General features: G+C 38.4%; 1 protein-coding gene across 4 annotated transcripts in view; it reads left to right on the top strand.

Annotated features, from left to right (window-relative positions):
* Nucleotides 1-15802, top strand: part of cbl (Cbl proto-oncogene, E3 ubiquitin protein ligase) — a 129901-nt gene that overhangs the window by 15314 nt on the left and 98785 nt on the right. For all 4 annotated transcript variants that reach the window (XM_062059880.1, XM_062059879.1, XM_062059877.1 and 1 more), the window contains exon 2: nt 13182-13429. In XM_062059880.1, the coding sequence (XP_061915864.1) occupies nt 13182-13429 (248 nt within the window). The remainder of the gene's footprint in view (nt 1-13181; nt 13430-15802) is intronic.

The following is a 15802-nucleotide window of genomic DNA, read 5'->3' as shown; positions in this document are numbered from 1 at the left end:
AGAAATATCGTTTTAAAACGGCTACGGAGTCTTAAGTATAGTGTTGTGTTGGCAAAAACTGTCTTTCACTTTTTTTTGTAAGTTGTAAGTTCTTATTCAAGCTAAATTATCCAACTTCATAGTTGATAGTAATGTAAGAACCTGTGTTTCTGGTCAACATAATAGTAATATCATTATAAAACAAATGAATATGAAGGTATAACGTCAAATTCAACAGAGGCCAAATATATCTGTATACATGTTGGCTAAGTTGAATTTGATTTTGTATGCTAAGTTATCTATAAGCACCTACTTTACAGCTGATAGATAAGATATGTTTCACATTTGAACTGATTCGATACCAATTCCCGCTACCTGGGAAATGAGTGTTAGTCCGCAACAGTACCAATTTTTATTGTTTATTTAAAACACTTCCAAGTGCCTTGTGATTTACATAAGTTGTAATGGTGGCACTTTGCATACATTTTGCTTTACAGATAATCTTCAAGCCCCTTTTTGACTTCCTCTTGAAAACGAGACGTTGTGTGGGCGGCCTTATTTACATGCCAAATACCTCCTCCACGTCTCGCCCTCTCCAGCTCTCTGACATGGGAGTAGACACTAGAGGTGGGAAATCTCTGGGCACCTCACGATTCAATTACGATTATGATTCAGGACACACGTGGCAAACTCAAGGCCAGGGGGCCAGATATGGCCCGCCACATAATTTAACACGGCCTGCGAAATCCCTAAAATAATACAAGTCAATAAAGCATTTTATCATTTACTAAATGTAATCTTTTCATTGTGACAGACAGAAATACATGTATTGCATGCTATTGAGTATATTTTAAACTTTATTATCTAATAATGCAACAAATATAATACTATCATTCATTTCAAACTTTTTAAATGTAATAAATATCTGCTTGGGTTATATCAAAGCAAGTTATTCATCAAATTGTACACTGTAGAAATGACAATAGATTTTACAGTGAAAAAAACTATGGTACCGTTTTTCCATTTACAGTAATATGCTGTGAAAATCATCGTAAATTTTACGGTGAAGTTGTGGCGACTCAGCTGCCTGTTTGTTTTTTACTGAAAAATATATATGTATGGAATACAAATATAATAATCAAATGCACAGCAATTAATTGTATAATATCACGAGGTGAATTCTTATACATTTACAGTGTTTCCCATAAACTGCCAAGATACCTGTGGCGGTGGGGGCGTGACTATGGGTGTGGCTATGGGCGTGGTCACCATGACATCATCGAATAATTTGCATAATTTACTACAATGATATGATTTTCTCTAAAAAGGCTCAAAAAATGTATACTTACTAATTAATAATAACAGTTTTGTTTTAAACGTCCATCCATCCATCCATCCATTTTACAATATAATTACAACACTTTATGTACATATTTATATACAGATTTGAACAATAAGTTATTCACTGAAATATATTTAGTAATTGTGGTTCTTACAAAAAATATATAATATCTTATAAAATATAAAAGCTAAAATGTCTCTTAAAGCTCTGCCCCTTTAATTAGTGCATACTAAATCATTTAACTTTAGCCTACTACTACAACCATATTATTTACCAGCAACATAAAGTGAAACAGAGGCAGAGGTGTCCTGCCACAGTCAGTAACAAATAAACAGAAAACAGTAGTGGTCAAATACAAATAAGGCAACAAGAGAAGTATCCTACACTTCTCTTTTGTAAAGTAAATATGAACAGCCTATATGGGCATCTACATCAACTACATGATTTGCCTGAGAAGCTTGACAGGAAAAAAAATAAATTAAATAAAAAATAAAAAAATATATATATATATAATTTTTTTTTTTTTACATTTGTGGCGGACGTAATTCTTTCGTGGCGGGCCGCCACAAATAAATGAATGTGTGGGAAACACTGATTTATATTCATAAATTATATACGGTTACAAGGGCAGGCATAATTGCGATGTGGCCCTCAGTGTAACCGTGTTCCACACCCCTGATTCAGGAGCTACGATTCGATTAAAAATCCATTACTGATGCATCTTTAATTTATGTATATTGATGCAGTTTTACATTTCTTTTTGTTTCACTAAATAAGCGTTTATTAAAGATTAAAGATACCAATGATTGTCACACACACACTAGATGTGGTGAAATTTGTCCTCTGCATTTGAACCAATTCCTTGGGGAGCAGTGGGCAGCAGCGGCGCCGCGCCCGGGAATCATTTTGGTGACTTAACCCCCAACTCCAACCCGTGTTGCTGAGTGCCAAGCAGTGGGTCCCATTTTTATAGTCTTTGGTATGACTCGGCTGGGATTTCAACTCCAACCTACCGATCTCAGGGCGGACACTCTAACCCCTTGCAAGTTGCAACTTTAAAAAAAAACCAGAGCATTTGTAATAAGAAAAAGTTAAATTAATTCCCATATTTATTAAATTAATGCAATTGTGTGCAAAACTGGAACATAAGTGCCCTAAAACATAAAAGAGCTGGTCTGATCTATTTCTGAGGTGGCTGGCTGCAGTTAGCCACATTTTTAGAAATATCTGCATTACTTTATTTACAATAAACAAATCGATTTGATTATTGACGTTTTCTAATCGATTTTATAATCGTCCATGTCCAAATTGCAATCTATCTAAAAATCGACAATATTTATGTAGGCAAAACAAAGACCTTTTTACATGGTACTGTATCTCATTATTTACATAATATCTAATATATTATCAATACAATTAATTATCATATTATGTGGGTATAAAGCAATTAAGCAAGGTGTGTTTTGGTGCCACACAAACACGGTGTGATGAAGTGAGATCTAGAGACCTGTCAGCAAATGCTATCTTGTTTCTGAGCAACTTTTATTACTCAAATGTTTCACTTTTTTAGTGGATTAATGTTGGCCTGTGGATTACTGGAGCGCGAGAAATTGGACGTTGAGGGTCTTTTGAGGAAGAAATATGGTTGTGAGGAACTTTTGTGTGGTGTTGCTTCCTTATTTGTGATTATTCCAAGCTGATTGTCACCTGCCCCGAGGGCTGGGCGATATGTATCTGTATAGTATGCATCTGTACTAAAAACCAAATAAACTATGAATTAGTTGAACGTTTTCTTAACATTCTAAGTGAACTAAATAAGATCTAACTACGTAAATATATTTGAGGTTACCTGTGTCCAAGTAAAAGAAAGCACATACAAAGATGCATCAGTTATTATTTCAACACTGGTGCTCCAACTATAGTATGGTTATCATGAACTTACCAATGAAGATTAATCAATCAATCAATCAAAGTTTACTTATATAGCCCTAAATCACGAGTGTCTCAAAGGGCTGCACAAGCCACAACGACATCCTCGGCTCAGATCCCACATCAGGGCAAGGAAAAACTCAACCCAATGGGATAACAATGAGAAACCTTGGAGGGGACCGCAGATGTGGGGACAACATCCCCCACCCCCCCTCAATATTGAGCCTTAGCCTTGAATGAACACTTGATGCATATAATCACAGCAGTATGATGATTCTATGTGTCTACATTAAAACATTCTTCTTCATACTGCATTAATATATGCTACTTTTACACTTTCATGCAGAGAGGGAAATCACAACTAAAAGTGTATATATTAAACAGTTATTAAGCAGTGGCACAAACATTCATGTCATTTCCAAAACAGAAAGTGCAAGATTGTCAGAGACATTTTAAAACGAGCTATTAGTGCACTTTTGTGCATGATGTCACTAAGATGACCTATCAAAACAACACTAAATTAAAGTGCACTTTTTGTACAGAACGCCACTACAATAGTTTAAAACAAATAAAGTGCGCTTTTATGCATGATGTCACACAAGATATTTCAATAAGTGTCAAATAAAAATGAGCTGCATAATAGGAAATCAAATAGTGTATGTCCTTCACTATGTGGTAGGTTCCTGCGGACGTTATCTCCTGCTGTTGCTTCGGTATTTTGTGGGTGTGGCACCGAACGAAGATGTTGACATGCGGAGTTTCAAGTACTCTTCATTCTCTAGCGGGTGACTTTTCAAATGATGCTACATATTAGCACTGGTGCTACTTTTTGTAGCAACGCTTTTGCCGCATACTTGACATATTACCGTTGTCTGTTCAACATCTTCCCGCTTGAAGCCACACCACTGCCAGACGATGGACCCCCTGCTGTTTTTCTTGGGAATTAATTCTTCTTCCTCCATTTGTTATCAGATTCACACCTTCTCTCTCTCCGCTAGCATCACAGCTAACGTTACCCTTGCCGCTACCTCTCTGCTCGGCGAGGGCGTATGACGTTGCACGGGCGACAGTATGTGACGTATGTAAGAAGGTGCGCTTGTTTTACGTCTCTGTGAGAAGGAGAGACAAGAAAGAGTGAGAAGAGCCTGTAGTGTAATGCCCGCAGCTAAAAGCAACTGCGTGAGAACGTATACTCCAATATCACCATATAGTCATTTTCTATATCGCACAGAGACAAACCCGCGATATATCGAGTATATTCCATATATCGCCCATTCCTAAATGCAATCTTTTAATATAGTCAGTAGCATTTAAAAAAAGATGCAATGTTTTTTGTCAACACAATCTGACCATGCTTGCTGCAGTGTTTACAAAAGTAAACATGGCTATTAGGTCTCAGTCTGGGCAGCATTTGTGACAATTTCAAGGATTTTGTGCAATCAAGGCCAACATTTTCCTAAATGAATTATTGCACCCAGCAGATTAAGAAGGAGGAGGGCAAGCATTTTGGCTCGCGGAGTTTGCGCCGAAGATCATGTGGCTGAGCACTCGGAGTCAGGAGTGGTGGAACATTGATGTGAGTTCCTAAAACATATTATTTATGCTTTCTGCTCATTTGTCAATTATCTATTTTGCAGCATTCTGTTTTGGCGAAGAATTATGACGTTTATCGCTTTTTGACGGCGTATTGGTCGGATGAACACGACCCAAACGTACAAACTGCAGTTGCATTGGATACAAATACGACTTTTGTTCACGAGAGGCCTGGGTCGGATTTGGAAAATGTGGAATTGCACTGTTCACATTGACATGAAAAACCTCTGATAGAGCTCACATTTGGGCAAAAACATTGTAATTGACCTGCAAGGTGAACAAGGCCTTAGTTGCATTTTACATTTGACACATATAAAGATGTTAAAAAATTGTATTGTAAAATCATCAATGCTAAGCATTAGGGGTGGAACAGTTCACAAAATCTACAGTTTGGATCTTGTCAAGGTTTTTAGTCATTATTGTTGTTCTTTTAACACCCCAGAATACCATGTATGCATGTAATCCACACTTTTTTTTTAAACATTTCATGTATGATTACAAATCTACTAACATTGGTAATCAGAAGCATGTTTCTGATACACTATATTGCCAAAAGTATTTGGCCACCTGCCTTGACTCACATATGAACTTGAAGTGCCATCCCATTCCTAACCCATAGGGTTCAATTTGATGTGGGTCCACCTTTTGCAGCTATTACAGCTTCAGCTCTTCTGGGAAGGCTGTCCACAAGGTTGCGGAGTGTGTTTATAGGAATGTTCGACCATTCTTCCAAACGCGCATTGGTGAGGTCACACACTGATGTTGGTGGAGAAGGCCTAACTCTCAGTCTCCGGTCTAATTCATCCCAAAGGTGTTCTATCGGGTTCGGGTCAGGACTCTGTGCAGGCCAGTCAAGTTAATCCACACCAGACTCTGTCATCCATGTCTTTATGGACCTTGCTTTATGCACTGGTGCACAGTCATGTTGGAAGAGGAAGGGGCCCGCTCCAAACTGTTCCCACAAGGTTGGGAGCATGGAATTGTCCAAAATGTTTTGGTATCCTGGAGCATTCAAAGTACCTTTGAATGGAACTAAGGGGTTCAAGCCCACCTCCTGAAAAACAACCCCACACCATATTTCCAGTGGCGACGTGCTTTACGCCACTGCATCCGACGCTTTGCATTGGACTTGGTGATGCATGGCTTAGATGCAGCTGCTCGGCCATGGAAACCCATCCCATGAAGCTCTCTGCGTGCTGCACGTGGGCTAATTGGAAGGTCGCATGAAGTTTGGAGCTCTGTGGCAAACTCTGTAGCAGAAAGTCTTTGCACTATGCTGACCCCTCTCTGTCAGTTTACGTGGCCTACCACTTGGTGGCTGAGTTGCTGTTGTTCCCAAACTTTTCACTTTTCTTATAATAAAGTTGACTTTGGAATATTTAGGAGCAAGGAAATTTCACGACTGGATTCGTTGCACAGGTGGCATCCTGTGACAGTTCCACGCTGGAAATCACTGAAAGCGGCCCATTCTTTCACAAATGTTTGTAGAAACAGTCTCCATGCCTAAGTGCTTGATTTGATACACCGGGCCAAGTGATTGGAACACCTGATTCCGATCTTTTGGATGGGTGGCCAAATACTTTTGGCAATATAGTGTATATCCAATGTAAATATTTGTAAATAATAGTGCCCCGTGATTTCAAACCACTACGGTAGACTACATTACTACTAGCATTACAGCCATGGCATCCAGATGGGCTTTCAGCAAAGAACACTCTTGTCTGTTTGTCCGTGGCCTTTTATTTTTTTAAATGGTCGACACCGAAGTGACTCATGCACGTTGCAGCAGTACAGTAAGCCAGGCAACACATTACTGAGACATGGTTGGATAATGATAAATATTCCTACTCTTTTTACAACCCTTAGATGGAACATTATACCTCTCTTCACCAATTGCTGTCGTGTATTCATCCTGTGTCAATGATTGGTTGCAAGGATAAATAAGTGAAGGATCATCAGATTTTTCCGCCCTTGAAACGGTGAACATGGGGGATCATTTCACTCTTCTATACAAATTGCACCGACATGGAAGTAGTTGCTACCAGGCATGAGTGGGTCGAAACATTAGAAACCGCTTCCAATGCAGTTGTCAATACAAAATTTTGAGGAATCTATATAGATGATAAATTAAATTGGAAACTGTACATAAATATACTCAAGACAAAAATGGCAAAAATTATTGCTATGTTACATACAATTAAAAACTGTACATTCAAAGGCTCTTAAAGGCCTACTGAAAGCCACTACTAGCGACCACGCAGTCTGATAGTTTATATATCAATGATGAAATCTTAACATTGCAACATATGCCAATACGGCCGGGTTAACTTATAAAGTGCAATTTTAAATTTCCCGCTAAACTTGCGGTTGAAAACATCTATGTATGATGACGTATGCGCGTGACGTCACTAGTTAAACGGAAGTATTCGGACACCATTGAATCCAGTACAAAAAAGCTCTGTTTTTATCTCAAAATTCCCCAGTATTCTGGACATCTGTGTTGGTGAATGTTTTGCAATTTGTTTAATGAACAATAAAGACTGCAAAGAAGAAAGTTGTAGGTGGGATCGGTGTATTAGCGGCTGGCTGTAGCAACACAACTAGGAGGACTTTGACTTGGATAGCAGACGCGCTAGCCGATGCTAGCCGACGCTAGCCGCCGACCGCACGGATGATCGGGTGAAGTCCTTCGTCCTTCCGTCGATCGCTGGAACGCAGGTGAGCACGGGTGTTGATGAGCAGATGAGAGCTGGCTGGCGAAGGTGGATAGCTAATGTTTTTAGCATAGCTCTGTGAGGTCCCGTTGCTAAGTTAGCTTCAATGGCGTCGTTAGCAACAGCATTGCTAAGCTTCGCCAGGCTGGAAAGCATTAACCGTGTATTTACATGTCCATGGTTCAATAGTATTGTTGATCTTCTGTCTATCCTTCCAGTCAGGGGTTTATTTCTTTTGTTTCTATATGCAGTTAAGCCCGATGCTATCACGTTAGCTCCGTAGCTAAAGTGCTTCGCCGATGTATTGTCGTGGAGATAAAAGTCACCGTGAATGTCCATTTCGCGTTCTCGACTCTCATTTTCAAGAGGATATAGTATCCGAGGTGGTTTAAAATACAAATCCGTGATCCACAATAGAAAAAGGAGAGAGTGTGGAATCCAATGAGCCAGCTTGTACCTAAGTTACGGTCAGAGCGAAAAAAGATGCGTCCTGCACTGCACTCTAGTCCTTCACTCTCATGTTCCTCATCCACAAATCTTTCATCCTGGCTCAAGTTAATGGGGTAATTGTCGCTTTCTCGGTCCGAATCGCTCTCGCTGCTGGTGTAAACAACGGGGAAATGTGAGGAGCCTTTCAACCTGTGACGTCACGCTACTTCCGGTACAGGCAAGGCTTTTTTTTATCAGCGACCAAAAGTTGCAAACTTTATCGTCGATGTTCTGTACTAAATCCTTTCAGCAAAAATATGGCAATATCGCGAAATGATCAAGTATGACACATAGAATGGATCTGCTATCCCCGTTTAAATTAAAAAAAATTAATTTCAGTAGGCCTTTAACATGTTATATAATTCATTCGTACTCCCATATCTTAATTATTGTGTTGAAATCTGGGGTAACAATTACACATCAAACATCAACTCTATGTTCTTACTTCAAAAGAAAGCGATTGGAATTGTAAATCATACGGATTATCATGACCTTTCCAATGCTCTGTTTATTAAACTAAAAACATCAAAACTGCACAATCTTGTTGACCTCAACACTGCTATTGTGACGTACAAAGCTCATAACCACATGCTGCCTGGGTGTCTACAGTAGAGGTTCAAACTAGGGATGTCCGATAATATCGGCCTGCCGATATTATCGGCCGATAAATGCGTTAAAATGTAATATCGGAAATTATCTGTATCGTTTTTTTTATTATCTGTATCCGTTTTTTTGGGGGTTTTTTTTGTTTTGTTTTTTTAATTAAATCAACATAAAAAACACAACATACACTTACAATTAGTGCACCAACCCAAAAAACCTCCCTCCCCCCATTTCTTTCTGTTATCAATATTCTGGTTCCTACATTATATATCAATATATATCAATACAGTCTGCAAGGGATACAGTCCGTAAGCACACATGATTGTGCGTGCTGCTGCTCCACTAATAGCACTAACCTTTAACAGTTAATTTTACTCATTTTCATTAATTACTAGTTTCTATGTAACTGTTCTTATATTGTTTTACTTTCTTTTTTATTCAAGAAAATGTTTTTAATTTAGTTATCTTATTTTATTATTTTTAAAAAAAAGTACCTTATCTTCACCATACATGGTTGTCCAAATTAGGCATAATAATGTGTTAATTCCACGACTGCATATATCGGTTGATATCGGTATCGGTAATTAAAGAGTTGGACAATATCGGATATCGACAAAAAGCCATTATCGGACATCCCTAGTTCAAACCTAGGGAAGAGTCCCTATGACCTCAAGAGGTTCAGCTGTCTTTCAGAAAGCAAACATAAGAAGGAGCTTAAAAAGTAGATGTGTTTCTGTCAGGGGGGTTCAACTGTGGAACAGCTTGGAGGATTCCTTAAAATGTTCCAGTTCCATTCACACATTTAAAAAACACTTACAGAACAAAGTCTTTCAAAAAATATATCACTCTTGAATCAACACAGTAGTTAATACTATGATCAATGTTAATTACAAACTAAGTGTGCGATATAAATAATAATGGAAGTGTTTGTATACAGTATATAATTGGTACAAAGGTTTAACTAACATGTGTACAAGGATATTTCACATGTCTTTACTGTGTATATAATAGAACAGTGTTTATGTTGTGTACAAAGTGTATTTATAATATGTTGTGCAAAGGAAATTTCATATTTTTTGGAAGCTCATCTTGTATTTGACATTGTTTATAGGGTTAGGCGCAATACGTGTTCAACTTCAGCCTAGATCCTTTCAGTCTGCAGCATTTTCAATTTTTGAATGCACAACTGTTTGTTTATGTAAAACTGTTTGTTTATTTTGTTGACCACTGACCGAAGAAATAATAAACTAACAAATAACAGCCGCAATTATAAACACTGTTAAGGGTTCCTGGTATTTTTCAACTATTTTGAATACCGTCACAGAGATCCCACAATAGTGTGTGGAAAGGCTGTTGTCCAAAATCTGACATAAACTGGAATTTAGGCAGTTTAAAGTAGCTTTTTTGCTACTGGGAACACGCCATTTTGCTTGTCTGTAGCTTTAAATCTAATTAATGACCTGGTGTTTGTCCATGCCTGTGTCCGACAAAGTGTGTGTCTCTCCAAGAAGCACTATTGTGCACTTACCCGCTTTTTATTTGTATATTATTAAATATGCTACATGTGACATACAACATAACATTAGGAGAGGTGTTTTTTGAGACTGCTAATGTAATCATAGTATTTAATAATGATGTACAAACCCTGTTTCCATATGAGTTGGGAAATTGTGTTAGATGTAAATATAAACGGAATACAATGATTTGCAAATCCTTTTCAACCCATATTCAGTTGAATGCACTACAAAGACAACATATTTGATGTTCAAACTCATAAACTTTATTTAAAAAAAAAAAAAAAATTAACTTAGAATTTCATGGCTGCAACACGTGCCAAAGTAGTTGGGAAAGGGCATGTTCACCACTGTGTTACATGGCCTTTCCTTTTAACAACACTCAGTAAAGGTTTGGGAACTGAGGAGACACATTTTTGAAGCTTCTCAGGTGGAATTCTTTCCCATTCTTGCTTGATGTACAGCAGTGTTTCCCATGAACTGCCAAGATACCTGTGGCGGCGGGGGCGTGGCTATGGTCACATGACATCCTCGAGTCATTTGCATAATTTACTACAATGATATGATTTTCTCTAAAAAGGCTCAAAAAATGTATACTTACTAATTAATAATAACAGTTTTGTTTTAAACGTCCATCCATCCATCCATCCATTTTACAATATAATTACAACACTTTATGTACATATTTATATACAGATTTGAACAATAAGTTATTCACTGAAATATATTTATTACCGGTAATTGTGGTTCTTACAAAAAATATATCTTATCAAATATAAAAGCTAAAATGTCTCTTAAAGCTCTGCCCCTTTAATTAGTGCATACTAAATAATTTAACTTTAGCCTACTACTACAACCATATTATTTACCAGCAACATAAAGTGAAACAGAGGCAGAGGTGTCCTACCACAGTCAGTAACAAATAAACAGAAAACAGTAGTGGTCAAATACAAATAAGGCAACAAGAGAAGTATCCTACACTTCTCTTTTGTAAAGTAAATCTGAACAGCCGATATGGGCATCTACATCAACTATATGATTTGTCTGAGAAGCTGGACAGGACAAAAAAAGAATATTTTTTTTTCTTTTTCCTTTTTTTTTTAAATTTGTGGCGGACGTAATTCTTTCATGGCGGGCCGCCACAAATAAATGAATGTGTGGGAAACACTGTACAGCTTAAGTTGTTCAACAGTCCGGGGGTCTCCCTTGTGCTATTTTAGGCTTCATAATGCGCCACACATTTTCAATGGGAGACAGGTCTGGACTACAGGCAGGCCAGTCTAGTACCCGCACTCTTTTACTATGAAGCCACGTTGATGTAACACGTGGCTTGGCATTGTCTTGCTGAAATAAGCAGGGGCGTCCATGGTAACGTTGCTTGGATGGCAACATATGTTGCTCCAAAAGCTGTATGTACCTTTCAGCATTAATGGTGCCTTCACAGATGTGTAAGTTACCCATGTCTTGGGCACTAATACACCCCCATACCATCACACATGCTGCCTTTTACACTTTGCGCCTATAACAATCCGAAGGTTCTTTTCCTTTTGGTCCTGATGACACAACGTCCACAGTTTCCAAAAACAATTTGAAATGTGGACTCGTCAGACCACAGAACACTTTTCCACTTTGTATCAGTCCATCTTAGATGAGCTCAGGCCCAGCGAAGCCGACGGCGTTTCTGGGTGTTGTTGATAAACGGTTTTCGCCTTGCATAGGAGAGTTTTAACTTGCACTTACAGATGTAGCGACCAACTGTAGTTACTGACAGTGGGTTTCTGAAGTGTTCCTGAGCCCATGTGGTGGTATCCTTTACACACTGATGTAGCTTGTTGATGCAGTACAGCCTGAGGGATGGAAGGTCACGGGCTTAGCTGCTTACGTGCAGTGATTTCTCCACATTCTCTGAACCCTTTGATGATATTACGGAGCGTAGATGGTGAAATCCCTAAATTCCTTGCAATAGCTGCTTGAGAAATGTTGTTCTTAAACTGTTCAACAATTTGCTCACGCATTTGTTGACAAAGTGGTGACCCTCGCCCCATCCTTGTTTGTGAATGACTGAGCATTTCATGGAATCTACTTTTATACCCAATCATGGCACCCACCTGTTCCCAATTAGCCTGCACACCTGTGGGATGTTCCAAATAAGTGTTTGATTAGCATTCCTCAACTTTATCAGTATTTATTGCCACCTTTCCCAACTTCTTTGTCATGTGTTGCTGCCATCAAATTCTAAAGTTAATGATTATTTGCAAAAAAAAAAAATGTTTATCAGTTTGAACATCAAATATGTTGTCTTTGTAGCATATTCAACTGAATATGGGTAGAAAATGATTTGCAAATCATTGTATTCCGTTTATATTTACATCTAACACAATTTCCCAACTCATATGGAAACGGGGTTTGTGTGGGTTTTCTTTATTTTCATGACTATTTACATTGTAGATTGTCACATCAAAACTATGAATGAACACATGTGGAGATGTACTTAACAAAAAAAGGTGAAATACCTGAAAACATGTTTTATATTCTAGTTTCTTCAAAATAGCCACTCTTTGCTCTGATTACTGCTTTGCACACTCTTGGCATTCTCTCCATGAGCTTCAAAACCTGAAACGGTTTTCACTTCACATGTGTCATCGTTTTGATGCCTTCAGTGACAATCTACAATGTAAATAGTCAAAAATAAAGAGAAGACATTGAAATGAGAAAGTATCCAATCTTTTAAAAGGCTTGTACTGTACATCTTCCCATGGTTTTCTTACTGTGACTTTTTTGTGCGTTAATGAGAGGAAGCACTGGGCCACTGTGATAGATTAGATCAGAGGTCATAAGGGACATAATCATTGGTTTTTATCACATCATCCACAATATAAAGAGTTGCTCCTCCCAGAGCTCATTTTTCTTGGCCAAATCACAACTACTGACAAACAATCACATGTTGTCTGCTATTTGTGACAATTGAAGAAACATGTATTCTTCTTTGTGTCTAAATGCATCCTCAATCCCTTGCAGGTGGTGCGTTTGTGCCAGAACCCCAAGTTGGCCCTGAAGAACAGCCCCCCATACATACTGGACCTGCTGCCAGACACGTACCAGCACCTGCGCACAATCCTGTCCCGCTACGAAGGCAAAATGGAGACCCTGGGAGAGAACGAATACTTCCGAGTGTTCATGGAGAACCTGACCAAGAAAACCAAGCAGACCATCAGTCTGTTCAAGGAGGGCAAAGAGCGGATGTACGAGGAGAACTCGCAACCCAGGTGAGCGCCGGTGATTTATTTTAAGAATGAATTGCAGTGTTTCCCCCAGAAAATGTGTTAGTTAAGGTGGTGGCTCCGGGGAAGGGGGTGGGTGGGTGTAATGATCGGTGTAACTCGACCTGTCGCCATCACGTCTCCACCTTGTCGCTGCCGCCACAGCCTGGGGGGGCAATAGACTACAGACTGCGGTGAAGGAGGCCGGCTTCGTCGCGCGAAGAAGCCTACAATTTTTGGTTGTGTTTTCCGCTCCATGCTGAATGGCAATATACGATATATATCCCAATATTTTTTCCGTAAAGTAAAAACAAAACAGTCCTAGTTGCCTGAAATACTAAGTATGTCATTATTATGACTTAGTAAGTCAATATTTTGACTTAGTAATTTACTAAGTCAAAATAATGACTTACTAAGTCAAAATAATGACTTGCTAAGTCAAATTAATGACTTACCAGTGTTTCCCATAAACTGCCAAGATACCTGTGGCGGTGGGGGCGTGGCTATGGGCGTGGTCACCATGACATCATCGAGTAATTTGCATAATTTACTACAATGATATGATTTTCTCTAAAAAGGCTCAAAAAATGTATACTTACTAATTAATAACAGTTTTGTTTTAAACGTCCATCCATCCATCCATCCATCCATTTTACAATATAATTACAACACTTTATGTACATATTTATATACAGATTTGAACAATAAGTTACTCACTGAAATATATTTATTAATTGTGGTTCTTATAAAAAATATATCTTATAAAATATAAAAGCTAAAATGTCTCATAAAGCTCTGCCCCTTTAATTAGTGCATACTAAATAATTTAACTTTAGCCTACTACTACAACCATATTATTTACCAGCAACATAAAGTGAAACAGAGGCAGAGGTGTCCTGCCACAGTCAGTAACAAATAAACAGAAGTTTTATTTTTTTATTTGTGGCGGACGTAATTCTTTCGTGGTGGGCCGCCACATATAAATTAATGTGTGGGAAACGCTGCTTACTGTAAGTAAGCGTTTGCAATAAGCGTTTGAAAAAAAGAGTTAAAAGTAGGGATGTCCGATAATATCGGCCTGCCGATATTATCGGCCGATAAATGCGTTAAAATGTAATATTGGAAATTATCGGTATCGTTTTTTTTATTATCGTATCGTTTTTTAAAAATTTTATTTATTTTTTTATTTTTATTAAATCAACATAAAAAACACAAGATACACTTACAATTAGTGCACCAACCCAAAAAACCTCCCTCCCCCCATTTCTTTCTGTTATCAATATTCTGCTTCCTACATTATATATCAATATATATCAATACAGTCTGCAAGGGATACAGTCCGTAAGCACACATGATTGTGCGTGCTGCTGCTCCACTAATAGTACTAACCTTTAACAGTTAATTTTACTCATTTTCATTAATTACTAGTTTCTATGTAACTGTTTTTATGTTGTTTTACTTTCTTTTTTATTCAAGAAAATGTTTTTAATTTAGTTATCTTATTTTATAATTTTTTTTAAAAAGTACCTTATCTTCACCATACATGGTTGTTCAAATTAGGCATAATAATGTGTTAATTCCACGACTGCATATATCGGTTGATATCGGTATCGGTTGATATCAGTATCGGTAATTAAAGAGTTAGACAATATCGGAATATCGGATATCGGCAAAAAGCCATTATCGGACATCCCTAGTTAAAAGTCATCATGCTTAATTCATGACAGCATTTGGGAAGCCTGTAGTTGATTTGTATTATGTGAAGTGAAGTGAAGTGAATTACATTTATATAGCGCTTTTTCTCAAGTGACTCAAAGCGCTTTACATAGTGAAACCCAATATCTAAGTTACATTCAAACCAGTGTGGGTGGCACTGGGAGCAGGTGGGTAAAGTGTCTTGCCCAAGGACACAACAGCAGTGACTAGGATGGCGGAAGCGGGGATCGAACCTGCAACCCTCAAGTTGCTGGCACGGCCGCTCTACCAACCGAGCTATACCGCCCCCGGTATAGCCAAATAATGTGGCAGACCACATTATATACAAGGCAGGTCACTTAAAATGACGCGACGGGCCACATTAAATCACGTGGCGGACCACGAAAAATGACGTGACCAGCCAAGTAAAATGATATGGCGGGCCAAGTAAAATGACGTGACAGGCCAAATAAAATGAAGTAGCGGGCCAATTAAATGACAGGCCACGTAAAATGACGCGACGGGCCAAATAAAATGACGTAGCGGGCCACATAAAATGATATGACGGGCCAAGTAAAATGACGTGAGCAGCCAAGTAAAATGACGTGACAGGCCAAATAAAATGAAGTAGCGGGCCAATTAATTGACGGGCCACATAAAATGACTCGACGGGCCAAGTAAAAT

This window comes from Entelurus aequoreus, linkage group LG10 (assembly GCF_033978785.1).
Source record: "Entelurus aequoreus isolate RoL-2023_Sb linkage group LG10, RoL_Eaeq_v1.1, whole genome shotgun sequence".
Classification (NCBI taxonomy): Eukaryota; Metazoa; Chordata; class Actinopteri; order Syngnathiformes; family Syngnathidae; genus Entelurus; species Entelurus aequoreus.
Note: the sequence above shows the minus strand (reverse complement) of the source record. Positions and strands in the feature narration are given on the sequence as shown.